Genomic DNA, 16,376 nt, shown 5'->3' with positions numbered 1-16,376 from the left:
CAGCCTAGCATGAAATCTGCCATATGCGCCAGAGTCCCAACGCGCAAGAATTCACTCCCCTCACTGGCCTGACTGTCCATTTCCTCCTCCTCCAACTCCTCTTCTGCCCATACACGCTGAACAGTGAAGGACTGAACAATGGTCCCCTCTTCTGTCTCGCCAACATTCTCCTCCTCTTCCTCCTCATCCTCATCCTCCTCCACCTCCTTCGATATGCGCTGAGAAACAGACCTGAGGGTGCTTTAGCTATCAACAAGATAATCTTCTTCCCCCGTCTCTTGTGACGAGCGCAAAGCTTCCGACTTCTTGTTGACCAGAGAGTTTTTCAACAGGCCAAGCAGCGGGATGGTGAGGCTGATGATGGCAGCATCGCCACTGACCATCTGTGTTGACTCCTCGAAGTTACTGAGCACCTGACAGATATCAGACATCCACGTCCACTCCTCATTGTAGACTTGAGGAAGCTGACTGACCTGACTACCAGTTCTGGTGGAAGTTGACATCTGGCAGTCTACAATCGCTCTGCGCTGCTGGTAAACTCTGGATAACATTCCCGACATTTGACGTAATAGTACTGCATGGCGGGAGGTGCGTTCCCGCAAAATGCAGTATTATTACGTCAAGCTTCTGGCCCCGGCTCCTGAACGGAGCCGGGGCCAGAAGCTGCGGGTGTCAGCTATATATTATAGCCGACACCTGCCTCTAACACCCGCGATCGGAGATTTCTCCGATCGCTGGTGATAACCCCTAACACGCCGCGGTCGCGCTGACCGCGGCGTGTTAGAGGCATTTAAAGCCTAGTAAAAGTGAATCGGACCCCCCCCGCGGCGCTTACCGGGGGGGTCCGCTCCTCCGATCGCAGCCCCGGGACTGCCGGTGCCCGGGGCTGCGCGATCTTCATCCGGAAGCCGGGTCCCTGCCTTCTTGCAGGACCCGGCTGTAAGACACTGAGCATGCGCAGCATGCTCAGTGTCTTACATTACACAGTGCAATACATCTGTATTGCACTGTGTAACCTGTAAAATAGCTTGAACAAGTGATCAGAAGATCACTTGTTCAAGCTTAGATGTCATTAACTGTAAAAAAAAGTAAAAAAAATAAATAAAGGTTTTTTTAAAATAAAAATAAATAATAAAAGAAAGTGAAAGTCCCCCCAAACACCACATTTCCCTGTACACAAGTAATAAAGTATAAAAAACACTAAATCACAAAAAAAAACCACTTATTTGGTATTGCTGCGTCCGTAACAATCTGTACAATAAATCCTAAACATAATTGGACCCCCTCGGTGGACGTGGTAAAAAAAAAACCCCAAAAACTTGCTAAAAATTAAAACTTTTTATCAAATTGCTTTACAAAAAATGTTCTAAAAAGTTATCGAAAAAGTTACAAGCACCAATATGATACCAGTGAAAAGAACAACTTGTCACGCAAAAAATAAGCTTACAACCAGCTCCGTCAACCAAAAAATACTATAGTTATGCTGCTATAAAAATGGAAATACTAAAACAAATGCAATTTTTTCTATTCTAGTTTTCCTTCAATAAAATTGGACAAATATAAAATAAACTATATAAATGAGGTATCACCGTAATCGTAGTGATCCGTAGAATAAAGATAATATATTATTGTTATGCTACAGTGAACACCCCCCAAAAAAAATGCTAAAAATCCAAAACAAGAATTGATGATTTTATTTTCCTCCACACGTAAAAAGTTAATAAAATTGCTTCAATAAGCTAAAAACCCACTAAAATTAAGGTTTTTTTTACAGTGCATCTCATCTCGCAAAAAATAAGCCCTTATGTGTCTAAATTGCTTAAAAAATAAATAAAGATTGTATAGCCTATTCCCAACGCGCGTTGTTATAGAACGGTGCGGCGGGTAGTGACTTGCTAACACGGTTCATACAGTGATCGGGGCAAGATGGCGGCTGTTCCTGACGTCCATCCATCCTGCCCCATGGAACAGAAGGGTTACGTCCCCCCCACAAGATCGCTGCTACTGGCTCATCAATTCAGACCAGCCAATAGCAGCGAATTTACTTATGACGTCAGTAATACCGATCACCATGTCTGTAGACACGGTGATCGGGGCAGGGTGGCGGCTGTTCCTGACAGCCACCAATTTTGCCTTGCGGTCCAGAGGGGTTTTGTTGCCCCCTCTGTCCATGTTTGCCGCTATTGGCTGGTCGATTTGGTCCAGCCAAAAGCAGCAATATTCGTCGCAATGGGCATCGCTAGGGTGAATAAGAGCAACACTTGGCGATAATTTCCGTACGAAAAACCACGATTTGGTACAAAAGTGCTGGCCGTGTACATTTGTACAGATTATGGTGTACAACTCTTACGAGCTGTTCCAATGTGCAGGTCCTGCCGTATCATTTCTCCGTTTTCAAGAGGAAGATATTAGGAAACTAATATTGGGACAAGAAGGACGGGGCTCCAGTACCTCTGGTTTAGATGTTCCTGTGTTTTGCCAGGACAGCATTTTCCCTGTGAATTCTGCTGCTTCTAATGGTAGGACTCAATAAAGAGTCTGTTACAAAAGAGGAGTTAGGATGGACACTATATACTAAGGATGGACACTATATACTACTACGGTAAGAGACCTGCGACACCTCCAGAGTGACAAAAGTTTAGTTGGTCCCTTGGTATATTCTACCTCCTTATACACAACACATTCACAATTCACGCCCAACCTGTTGTGAATTAATTTCGGTAAAATGAATAATTGTAACAACTATTATGTCCCGTTGCTCCCTATACCCCTCCATTATTTCATAAGGGGCGCCACATAACTGGCACTGAACTTTCCAGAAATAATTGCAATTTCCATCTCGGACTCCATTGCACATGATATTTGGAAACCACCTATATGTTCAAAATGCTCATTTCACCACGTGTATTACACTACACCACATATTACACATTGCTAAATTCCCCAAGGGGTGTACATTCAACAATTAGGGTCACTTTTCGGGTTTTCCTCTGTTTTGGTACCACTACGGCTCTCCAAATGTATCCTGACACATATGAAGGATTTCTGTCAAATTTGGCCTCTAAAAGACAAACATCCCTCTTTTCCTCTACTGTGCGCCCATAAAGCATTTTATATGCACATGTGGGGTACTTCTACACTCGGGAGAAATAGTTTTAAACCTTTTTTGGGGTTATTTAATATATTATCCCTTGTGGCTTACAAAAATTAGGGGTAAAGTGACATTTATAGGAAAATGTTCACCTTTTTAATGTTTAGGGCCTAATTGGATCATTCACCTGTAGGGGCAAATACATATATTACACATTGCAAAATTCTCTAAGGGGTGTGCATTCAAAAATTAGGGTCACTTTTCGGATTCTTATCTGTTTTATACCACTAGGGTTCTCCAAATGCATGTCAAACATTTCTGTCGAATTTGGCTTCTAAAAGGCAAACCTCCCCCTTTCCTTTTACTGTGCGCCCATACAACATTTTATATACACATGTGGGGTACTTCTACACTCGAGAGAAATAGCTTTACACATTTTGTGGGGTTATTAAATTTTTTTATCCCTTGTGGCTATAAAAAATTAGGGGTAAAATGACCTTTATAGGAAAATTTTTACCTTTTTCCTATTTAAGTCCTAATTAAATCAAACACCTTTACGGACAAATACACATATTACACCTTGCTAAATTCTCTAAGGGTTGTGCTTTCCAAAATGGTGATACTTGTTGGGGTTCCGCTCTGTTTTGGTACCACTACGGCTCTCTAAATGCATCCTGACACATGTAAAGGATGTATGTCAAATTTGGCTTCTAAAAGGCCAACGCCCCTCTTTCCCTTCTGAGCTTCACTGCGTACCCATACAACATTTTATTTGCATGTGTGGGGCAATTTTATACTTGGGAGAAATGCTAGTACACATTTTTTGGGGTTGTTTCATCTTTAATGCCTTATGGGATACAAAAATTTGCCGTAAAAGTGACTTTTTTGGGAAAATGTTAATCTTTTTCCTTTTAGGGACCTATTTGAAGCAAACACCTGTAGGGGAAAATACACATATTACACCTTGCTAAATTCTCCAAAGGGTGCACTTTCCAAAAATGGTGATACTTGTTGGGGTTCCCCTCTGTTTTGGTACCACTAGGGCTCTCCAAATGCATCCTGACACATGTAAAGGATGATTGTCAAATCTGGCTTCTAAAAGGTCAAAGCCCCTCTTTCCCTTCTGAGCCCTACTGTGTACCCATACAACACTTTATATGCAAAAGTGGTGCTGTTCTGTGCTTAGGAGAAATAGTTCTACACATTTATGGGGGTTGTTTCATCTTTTATCCCTTGTGGCTTACAAAAATTTAGGGTAAAAGTGACTTTTTTGAGAAAATTTTTACCTTTTCCTTTTTGGGGCCTAATTGAATCAAACACCTGTTGGGGCAAATACACAAATTACACCTTGCTAAACTCTCCAAGGGGTGTACTTTCCAAAATGGTGTCTCTTGTTGGGGCTTTCCTCTGTTTTGGTACCATTATGGCTCTCCAAATGCATCCTGTCACATGAAAACTTTTCATCCATATTTGCCCTCCAAAAACAAAACAACGCTCTTTCCATTCCAAGTGCCCCCATGTGCCCGTACAGCAGGGTACAGTGACAAAATGGGTATTGGCATACTCAGGAGGAATTGCCCTAAACATGGTAAAATGCATTTTCCTTTTTAACCCATTGTGAAGGTGCAAATTTTAGTGTTCAATGAATCTATAGTAAGATAAAATTACATTTCTGTAATTTCACTTTCATTTATCTTTCACCCTCATGAAACGTTCATAGGGTTAACAAAATTCACAAAGGTTGTTTTGAATATTTTGAGGGGTGTAGTTTCTAAAATGGTGTCATTTGTGGGGGTTTCCTGTCATGTGGGCCTTATAAAGTCACTTCTAACTAAATTGACCCTCCAAAAATAGGTTTTGATGATTTTTGTGAAAATCTGAAAAATTGCACCTAAAGTTATAAGCCTCCTAACATCCAAAATAAAGGAAGAGATGTTTGAAAAATGATGCCAAGTTAAAGCAGACATATGGAAAATGTTAGTTATCAAGTTATTTTAGTGATATGACCAACTTTCCAAAAAGTAGAAAATTTTGAATTTGGAAAACATAGTTTTTTTCAAAATTTTTGCCAAATTTCCATTTATTTCATTAATAAATACTAAACATATTGATTAAATTTCTCAACCAACATGAAGTACAATGTGTCACGAAAAAACAATTTCAAAATCAACTGGATATGTTAAAGCGTTCCAAAGTTATAACCACTTATAGTGACACAGGGCAGATTTGAAAAAATGGGCCGTGTCAGGAAGGTGAAAAGTGGCTTCAGCGTTAAGGGGTTAATGTTGAATTCCACCTCGTGGGCACGTTGCACAACAGTCGGTGAGCAGGCAGTTGGAGGCGGCGCTGCGCTGCCCTGAGAGTGGCAGCATCTGTGCTGGACTTCCAGAAATGCGCACAGATGCGGCGCACCTTCGTGAGCAAATCAGACAGATTGGGGTATGTCTTGAGGAAACGCTGAACTATCAGATTTAACACAAGGGCCAGGCATGGCACATGTGTCAGTCTGCCGAGTTGAAGAGCCACCACCAGGTTATGGCCGTTGTCACACACAACCATGCCTGGCATCAGGTTCAGCGGTGCCAGCCACAGATCAGTCTGCGCCGTGATGCCCTGTAATAGCTCTTGGGCGGTGTGCCTTTTATCGCCTAGGCTCAGCAGTTTGAGCACCGCCCGCTGCCGCTTAGCGATGGCACTGCTGCTGTGCCTAGAGCTTCCAACTGATGACGCCATGCCCACGGATCGTAATTTGGAGGAGGCGTGGGAGGAGGAGGAGGCATAGTAGGCCTTTGAGACCTGGACTGAGGTAGGCCCCGCAATCCTTGGCGTCGGCAGTATATGACCAGCCCCAGGGTCAGACTCGGTCCCAGCCTCCACCAAGTTTACCCAATGTGCCGTCAGCGATATATAGTGGCCCTGCCCGGCAGCACTCGTCCACGTGTCCGTGGTCAGGTGGACCTTGTCAGAAACGGCGTTGGTCAGGGCACGGATGATGTTGTCTGACACGTGCTTGTGCAGGGCTGGGACGGCACATCGGGAAAAGTAGTGGCGGCTGGGGACCGAATACCGAGGGGCGGCCGCCGCCATGAGGTTTCAAAAGGCCCCGGTCTCTACCAGCCTATAGGGCAGCATCTCCAGGCTAAGCAGTTTGGAGATGTGGACGTAGAGGGTTTGGGCGTGTGGGTGGGTGGGTTGCACTATACTTTCTTTTGCGCTCCAGCGTCTGGGGTATGGAGAGCTGAACGCTGGTGGATGCTGTGGAGGATCATGGAGGCGAAGATGGGGTTTTCGCACGGGAGGTGTTTTGGCCGTGGTCCTGGGCAGGGGGCTGACTAGCAGATGACACAGGGGAAGGAGCAGTGGTGTGCCCGGCCGGAGGTGAACGGGCTTGGTGCCATTGAGTGGGTTGTTTAGCATTCATATGCCTGCGCATACTGGTGGTAGTTAAGCTAGTAGTGGTGGAACCCCTGCTGATTCTGGTTTTTCACAGGTTGCACACCACAGTCCGTCGGTCATCCGGTGTTTCTTTAAAGAACCTCCAGACATCTGAAAATCTAGCCCTCGCCACGGGAGCTTGACTACGGGAAACATTTGGCGCTAATGCACCAGCTCTGGCCCTGCCTCTCCGTCTGGCCCCACCACTGCCTCTTCCAACCTGTTCTTCGCCTCTGTCTCAGAAGCACTGTGTTCACCCGGCCTCTCAACCCAGCTTGGGTCTGTCAACTCATCATCCTCCGATCCCTCAGTCTGCTCCCCCCTCGCACTTCCTGCCCTGACAACAACTTCACCACTGTCTGACAACCGTGTCTTCTCATCGTCCGACACCTCTTTACACACTTCTTCCACTACGTCAATAATGTCATCATCACCCACAGACTGCGACCGGTGGAAAACCTGGGCATCGGAAAATAGCTCAGCAGCAACCGGACAAGTGGTTTGTGAACAATTCCTCAGAGTATGCCGGTTCAAATGCAATATTTTGCTGGGAGGGGGCAGACTGGGGGGAAGGAGGCTGAGGTGGAGGAGTGCTGATTTCGGTGACATGGGTGGACTGCGTGGAAGACTGACTGGTGGACAAATGGCTAGAAGCATTGTTCGCAATCCACGACATCACCTCTTTGCACTGTTCTGGCCTCAACAGTGCTCTACCACGAGTCCCAGTAACTTAAGACATGATGAACCTAGGGAGTGTAGCTCTGCGGCGTTCCCCTGCTCCCTCATCAGCAGGTGGTGTCTCACCCCGCCCAGGACCACGGCCTCTGACCCCTGCCGTAGTTGGACGCCCACGTTCACGCCCTTGTCCTCTACCCCTAGCCCTCAGGTTAAACATTTTCCAAATTAAAGTGTAAACTTTACATTTTTTTTTTCTTTTTGTGTTTTTTTTTGTTTTTTAAACAAAACGATGCTAGCCTAGCCTACACTGAATGCACACTGCTTTGCCAGATTACTTTGAGTTACAAAAAGAAATAAACGTAAAAAAAAAATAAATCAGCAGACTGCCTAATTCAAATCAAACCCCTAATAAATTGTCCCACTTCGGTGTTTGAGGTGGATATGTGTGTCACTAAGAGCTAAACACAACGGTCGCAAGTCTCCCTGCAAATTCCTCACAATATGGTACTAGCTGCACTACTAGTGGCAGCAAGCCCAGCCACAAGCAAACCAAAAAACAGTAAATATATAACGTTATTGTAGCCCTAAGAAGGGCTGTTGGGTTCTTGTAGAATCACTCCTGCCTAACACTATTCTAATAGAACACCCTAACGCTTTCCCTGACCAGCAGCAGCTCTCTCCCTAGCGGCATCCAGACAAAGAATGATCCGAGCAGCGCGGGCAGGGGCTAGTCTATTCCAGGGTCACCTGATCAGGCCAGCCAACCACTGCTATCGACGTGTAAGGGTACCACGTCATGCTGGGTGGAGTGCAGAGTCTCCTGGCTTGTGATTGGCTCTGTTTCTGGCCGCCAAAAATCACAACGGCGGGAGATGCCATTTTCTCAAGCTGGCGAAATACTCATCCGAGCAACAAGCAGTTTCGAGTACGCTAATGCTCGAACGAGCATCAAGCTATGTATGTTCGCTCATCTCTAGCCATGTCATAAAGCTGGAATCATCTGACTGGTTTCTTGAACATGACAATGAGTTCACTGTACTCAAATGGCCTCCACAGTCACCAGATCTCAATCCAATAGAGCATCATGGATGTGCAGCCGACAATTCTGCGGCAACTGTGTGATGCCATCATGTCAATATGGACCAAAATCTCTGAGGAATGCTTCCAGCACCTTGTTGAATCTATGCCACGAAGAATTGAGGCAGTTCTGAAGGCAAAAGGGGGTCCAACCCGTTACTAGCATGGTGTACCTAATAAAGTGGCCGGTGAGTGTATATATATGTGCAAGATATTAATATGTGCTGTTTATTCATTGATATTCATAAATATTTATGTGTGAACAAAAAGAAATCTGGCACTTATGAACATGGTTAATACCATTTTTAATATACTATTTGAAACAATAATTGTAATAGGTATCTTTACACTAATAAATATAAGTTATGCACTAATTCGATCATTCACAAATATTCACAATACAAATTATATACAGGTGGTCCCCTACGTAGGAACACCCGACTTACAGACAACCCCTAGTTACAAATGGGCCTCTGGTAATTGGTAATTTACTGTACTTTAGCCTTAAGATACAATAAACAGCTGTAATTGTTATTAAAGGTGTCTGTAATGAAGCTTTATTGTTAATCATGGTTCTTATGACAATCCAACATTTTTAAAATACAATTGCCACAGAGACCAAAATAAAACTGGCTGGGGTTCCAATTATAAAATATACAGTTCCGACTTACATACAAATTCAACTTAAGAACAATCCCACAGAGTCTCTCTTGTACGTAACCCGGGGACTGTCTGTACTATTAATGCCATGCTTAATCTTTGTAAAATATTTATATGTGCAGCCTAGTTATTGGTATCTATGGGTGAGATTTATCAGTAGGCAGGATTTTGAGCAATTGTCTATGTGTTAGGATGGCAGGTTTCCATCAGTCGGACTTATAGTCCGGTGTATGTGCAGTGTTAAATGTCTTCCTATGTGAGTATAAGCTGTGTGTGCTCTATGCGAATAGACTTCACAAGTCGTATGTATGTTTAACATCTGCTCAATTTCTGCCTTTTTCTGATGTTTTTGCACAGGAAATTCTCAGATACCTTAAACATAAAACTTCAAAATTGAGCAAGTTTGTGATAAATTTCCCTCCTGTAGTAGCAATGGACCCACAAACTCCACCTCCTATGTGGTGTAATTTTGCAATTAAATTCACGTTCTTTTGAAAATTCATAGTTGATAAATGTGGTGTTGTACACTCTGTGGTGTATTTTTTCCGCCAATGCGTGACTTAAGAGTTATGTTTTTTTCCTCACTAAAAAAACGCAAAAACAATGTTTGCGCAAAAATTTGTGACAATTATACGCCAAGAAGCTACATAGGGCTAATGATAAATCTCCCCCTATGTAAAAGGACGTATTTTTCTATTAATGCTATATATTTTCCACTGATAGGCCTTATGATTTTTTAATTGGGGGAGGGGGTATTTAATTTTTCTCTTCAGGCTACAATTTTGTTTGTCTGTCCAGGGCACCGAAATGCCTTGTACCGGCCCTGCTGGAGCCCATTAAGTAACACTATCGACCTTTTATAAAAGTATCCCAGGAGGTGCACTCTGAGCGCTGCTAGCAGGGGGCAGGTCACATAGGTGATTGCTGAGACACAATGAGGCTCTGAAAAGCACACACAGCATTGTTCTGCTTCAGGACCAGCCAACTGCTAGCAGCACTCAAATAATACAAAAACATTTGGTTGGGGCCCCCTGTGCTGAAACCTCAGCTACGCTACTGCCATTAGGTAAGTGTTTGTAGGAGAGGCATATATCTACTGCACCTTATATGCACTGGGTCTCTATTCTTTTCCCAGAGCATCCAAGGTCACATTCACATCTCCATTTTCTAAATGAGCATGCTTTCTGTGTGCTTCATGACAGCATAAGATGATCTTCAGATCTGAATGTTTACACAAGGTAGAGAGCTTTAGTTTGATCCTTTAACAAAGTGTTCAGAGTGTCAGACAGGGTATCCCATTGTTTGTTTTTTCACAGATCATGACAATCTGAGGTCAATGGACATGTCCATAAAAAAATAAATGTAAATGATGCCTACGCCTTCCTGCATACAAACTAACCAATTGTGGCCATGAAAAACAGACACTTTCTTCTGTTTTTCCCAGCAAATTTGCATCAGATTGGCATCCATTTTTACTGATCTTCATAAATTATAGTCTGAGAATTATAGTGACCCAAGCACTGATCCATTAAATTGTTTTTGCATTTAGTGCTGCCAGATGCCATTTGTTCTACCTGCAGCTGTTTTTCATGTTGTTCATCTGCCATTACTTTTCTGCATTAGATGTGATTGCAACAATCTATGCAACAATCTATGACTACACCCTTGACTAAAAGACACTCTTGAAATGAATCTGTTTACTGATAGTTATGGAAAGAATTTCTCAGTGAATATGTCTTGACCTTAGACTCTAGCATTGTGAACTTCCATCAGGGATTCCATTAGGCTTCCAGTCACATACCATGAGTGTAGCTTTCAGCACTACTCTGAGTTGTGTTTTATGAAATTGTCAAATGATGCATCATTCTGCTGTGAAGGGTACTTTGTTGTTTTAGTCATAGACACTTGTCATGTCTGGAAAATCGCTTTCCTCCGTCAAAATCCCCTTGTTATTGTCTTAAGCAGCATGTGATACTTGTTTTTAACACTACCTGATCACATCATGGATGAGAAAAAGGACAAGGTTTTACTCCATTTTGTATATTCCTTACTAGAAACTAACAGGCCACATTGTCAAATTCTAAATGATGTATTTATCATTCACACTCCACATGCTTCACATTTGTATCACAACCTAGGACTCTGCAGAGTACTGTGGCATGAACCAACAACACTGCTTAGGGTGGGACCCCTTTCATCATAGTGCAAGGAGGTCCTGCTTCCCTGATAATCAGCAGTGTTGATGTTGTAATCATGTTCGCAATGTCAACGATGCTGTTTAGTGAAGAAAGACCTGACTCCTTGCATCATATATGGATGTCCCCAGCATTGGTCTTAATTGTCCCCACATTGACTTCTCAATGAGCAAATGATTAAAATAATCTCTAATGTGAACCAGCTTTAATGAAAATCTACCATAAAAATCAAGCATGATAAACCAGAGACACTTAACCATGTACCCTCACAGTGGTAATATTCTTACATGTGTTATCCATGGCCGCCTCCTTTTATTAAATCAACTTTTAAAATTATGCTAATGATGCTGAAGGGCTGTAATCTGAAACACTGGGGAAGGGGAAGTGTTCTCCATTGTAGAGCAGACTGTGAAGTTACAAAATGGAGGAGCTCGCTAGAAAAAAACTGAAATATTAAAATACCCCTAGAAAAGAAAGTGTCAGTAAGGCTTCAGTGAAACTCACAGAATCGCAGATGAAAAAAACTATGTGCTAAATGTGACTTTGATGGCAAATTTCCTTTATCAATGACTGTAACTGTGTATGACATATAGAAATATTTAGAAAAGCACTTTCAAATTTTTAAGGCAAAATGGTCTTGTAGATTGCCAGCTGATGAAGCTTATTGAGTCTCACAACACTACATTTACCTGAGATTGCTTTACTAAAGAATCAATAGGTTTTGAAATGCTGACTGATCACATCCATTTATTTAGAAGCATCTCAATTTATGTCATGCTATATTAAAACCATGCTTTATCTTTCTACGTGCAGTGGGATTTAGATTACAGAGATGCAAATACAAGCAGTATCTCTAAACTAAAGGAATTTATTGTCCATCCACTGTAATCAATAGATATGATTAATGCAATCAAGGACACTGGCTATACGATCCAGGTGATTACAAATCTTCAAATGTAGCATGACTAATAGGAAGTCAGATGATGCAGGAAGAGGTTTTACTGCCAGAGGATAAATCACATACAACATAAGGGAATGATGTAAAATGTTGTGCTCTACAACTGCATGTTGTGAAGTTATTCGGTACCTTTGTTGTTTACTCATGATACATTCAAAGTATATTTATACAGTACAGTATATTGGATGCTGTCAGATTTGAAGATGAATATCCATAGTGTATTACATACTACATAATTCATTACGTGTGATTTGACGATGAAAATCCATAGTGTATTACATACTACATAATTCGGCCCAGCCCAAAGATTATATTAAATTTTATTGCATCATCTCATGCCAAAAAAACACCTGTTAAAAATTCTTGTAATAAAGGTTATAATGACATGTTCATGGCCATACTTACAAGGGAGAATTGGCTTATCTCCATTCATATATTTACATTTCTATTAAGCGTGTTTTCCTACATCCTGTAAAAGGGAATCTAGGGACCAACATTGTTCCCATAGTAATAGTTTTTTTGGTTTCAACTCAAACAGCTGACTTCATTAGAGATCATCTAGGCTTGCCAAAGACTCGATTAGCTTCAAATTTAGTGTAAGTAATGGACAAATTCTCTTCATAATAACACATTTATAAAAATAAATTTAGAATAGAGTAAACGTTATATAATCATTTGTAAGCATAATAGGAATATAATTAGGAAGAATGAAAATGCTTCCAGAAAATAAGACAGCAGAACTGTAGCCCATAAGTGGAAGTTTAGCAAGGGAACTCTGGGGATACAGCTCATCTTTTAACATAGGATAAGAACAAATGTAAAAATGTTTTTCTGCTCTGTACTAGAGCCTTCATCAGGTTTTAAAATGACATAACATTGTTAGTGATGCTTTTCAACAATCTAATATATACAGCTGAGTATGTGTGTGTATATGTCTGTATGTACACTAACAGAATCTGCACCATTCCGTTTCCAATCACTAAATTTTGTACAGCTGCTCCCTGTGACTCAGGGATCATCATAGCCCTGGTTTTGCTTCAAAATTTTCACCCACATGCTTTCCAAAATACACTTATTAATCATAATATACAGGAGCCATTCTCTGTTGGCTGTTGTGACAGTTTTAAACTGAGCTGTGATTGGTTGCTATTTTACCACAGATCATTAATATGAGCTCAGATTGATTACTATAGGTATAGGAACATGGAAAAAAACAGAGGGATAGAAAGATAGAGAGAGAAAGAGAAAGAGAGACAAAAATCTAGACAGAGAGACAAAGAGAGAGAGAGATACACAAACAGAGAGAGAGAGATAGTGATAGATAAATGTATTTAGAGAGATATAAGAGATATGGATAGATAGAGGGATAGATAGATATAAAATATTTTTGTTAACCCATTCTATTTTGTTACAGATAAGAGCAGTTCTTTACTAACCCGGGCAACACCAGAGGCTACAGCTGGTACATAAATAAACATAACATTTCATCAGCAGAACTGTAGAAGTACATTATATTGCATGCACATAATTGGGACAGTTCATTGACTAATACATATTTATGCTTTTCTCTCTTTGCAGAAATTAATGGTACTGAGCTTTGCCCATTACCTTTTGCTCCATTTGATTTCTTGACATCGGATTATTCCTTCGTTCCACATCTGCGATACCTGAGACTGGACGGAAACCACATAAAACCCCCGATACCGCTGGATGTCATCATGTGTTTCCGGCTTTTGCAATCTGTGGTCATCTAAGTAGCACAGTCCAATCCATGAATCCACACTACTACTTAACCGCACTAGAATGATCTCCTGTACTAACATACCAATGCATAAGAATATTGTTAGACATTTTAATCTAAAAATCTAAAACACATCCTATTAGAACATTTGTATTTTTTTCTCTCATGCACTACGATAAGATTTAGTGTCCCTGTTATAATGACCATAAAAACCTGCAATACCAACAAAAAATTCACTTTTTTATACACTTTTATTATGGCTTGATGCTGAAAACAGTGTTCATTTACATTGCCATGCACACATATAAGGCTAGCACTATATATTAGATATCTGTTAGCCAAATATGCACATGTTATAAATGGAAAGAGGGCAGAACTCTTTCCAGCAGCGCATCGTCCATCTGATCTTCCCCAACAGCAGATGTCATTAAAGATTATAGAGGAGCTAGCTAAGATTTGATGATCGGATGTTCTCAAAATATGCAGATTTAGTCACTATACAATGAGCTTCAAGAGGTAGCCACCAGAAAAGGTTTTTACATCATAGGTGTTCCCTGTCCAGTTTAAGTGGGATTTATTGCCTTCTTAATGGGGTTGGGACCATCAGTTTTGTTGTGCAGAAGTCAGGTGGATACACAGCTGATAGTCCTACTGAATACACTGTTAGAATGTGTATTATGGCTAGAAAAAAACAGCTATGTAAAGGAAAACAAATGGACATCATTACTTACCATTAACAGCAGCTCAGATTTCATGTATAGTCATGAAAATACAGAAAACTCTTTGAATGAGAAGGTGTTTCCAAAACTTTGCTCTGTACTGCATATGAAAAAGTTGGGGGGTGAAAAATTGAAATGCAAAATGGAAAAAGGTCATTGGTGGCAAGGGGTTAAAATTAGCAAAAATGACCCTATTGGCCACAAACCATTAGAGCATTGTATAGATAATTATGTTTTATGGTTATTAAGATCAGCCTGCAAGTTGTTCTGGGGGAAGGCCTTTTGTGCCCGATTTGTCTACAGACAGGGGCCAGTTTTCCTATGGTATTTTTAGCTGTCATTTTCAAGCTTTGCCTGCATTACCTCACAGACTCCCTTTAAAATGAGACTTTGTGCAACAAAAAATAGCCCAACAATGGACAGTGAAAAGTTAGACAAAGGCATTTCAGACATATGAAAGAAAAGCACATGCAACACATATCAGTTTTTCACAGACAAAAATATTTGAATAACTATCTTGAGCTGTGATCAATTTGGAACATATTGTGAATGTTTACAGCGGCTCTCACTTATAAACTGCAATCTCTGTAAACTGCTTTCTGTCACCTAGTAGTACACTGTATTGATAAATATGCCCATGTTATTGCAATTCACAGTAGCAAAGTATTCATCTAAAATGCATGTTTATCACATTTAATATATTTGAGCTTTCTCCCACATAGTGATCAGCCACCCCAAACCCACAATGTTCAGTCCGAACTTCAGGTTTGCATCATCAACCCCCTCCCTGCCATTTAACACCAATATATAGCATAAAAGGTAATAGTTCCATTTATTTTACACCACTCCCCTATATCCTGATATAGCCTGCAATTTAAATGCAAAACGTCCAGCAGCAGCTGCTCTACTCTATAAGGCACAATATCTATGCAGATTTCTCCTTATTTTATTTAGCCATGTATGTAAGAAAAATGGTGGAGTGACATGGTTTATATATAGCTAATATAATCTGGTATTTTTTCTCGCAGTGAAACATTGGAAGTCATTTGTTGTGTTTATACCGATGTACATAAAGCACAATTATAGCTACAGATAGAGACAGACCAGTACAGTATGTATTTACACTGTGCATCTTCATGTTTCCTTATGAAATGATCTTGAACCTGGGTGAGACATGTTAGATATAACTAGAATTCTCATGGTGTTCTGGGTGTTTTAATAATTATGTGTTTAGATGGATTGAATGGTCACATTCCACTTTGAGATTGGGACACTGAAAGGTATTGTATTCTCATGTTTAGTTTATAACATGTATATCTAATATTTAAATGACTTATTTCCATTTTCTCTGTACCTTCATTTCTGTACCCTTGTGTATTTTTGCATGATGTCTCATTACTAAGCAGCTTATTTTATGTACTTTAGTGTATTGCCTTACTGTATTTTTATTTTCTTCAATAAAAAGTTAAATTGAATATTTAACCCCTTATCAGCGACACTAGTTTTCAGCTCAATGACCAGACTCGATTTTTAGAATCTGACATGTCTCACGATAATGGGTTATAACTTCGGAAAGCTTTAACATATCCAGGTGATTTTGAGAATGTTTTCTCGTGATACATTGTACTTCATGTTAGTTATAAAATTTAAGTGATAAGTTTTGCGTTTCGTTCTGAAAAAAAGTGAAAATTTGGCAAAAGTTTGTAAAAATTCTTCATTTTCCAAGTTTGAAATGTTCTGCTTTCCAGACAGGAAGTAAAACTACCCAAAAAGCTTGATAATTAACATTTACGGAATGTCTTCTTTATGTTAAGAAGATATT

At 40.7% G+C, this 16,376-nt stretch overlaps 1 protein-coding gene across 1 annotated transcript in view; it reads left to right on the top strand.

The window, feature by feature from the left end:
* PRELP (proline and arginine rich end leucine rich repeat protein) overlaps window positions 1-16,036 on the top strand; it is an 82,229-nt gene extending 66,193 nt beyond the window's left edge. Inside the window, exon 3 of the mRNA XM_072137313.1 lies at window positions 13,673-16,036. Within this exon, the coding sequence (XP_071993414.1) occupies window positions 13,673-13,848 (176 nt within the window). The 3' untranslated portion in view covers window positions 13,849-16,036. The remainder of the gene's footprint in view (window positions 1-13,672) is intronic.
* The last annotated feature ends 340 nt before the right edge of the window (window positions 16,037-16,376 follow it).

The sequence above is a fragment of the Engystomops pustulosus genome, chromosome 2 (assembly GCF_040894005.1).
Source record: "Engystomops pustulosus chromosome 2, aEngPut4.maternal, whole genome shotgun sequence".
Classification (NCBI taxonomy): Eukaryota; Metazoa; Chordata; class Amphibia; order Anura; family Leptodactylidae; genus Engystomops; species Engystomops pustulosus.
This window is presented reverse-complemented; position numbering and strand designations above follow the sequence as displayed.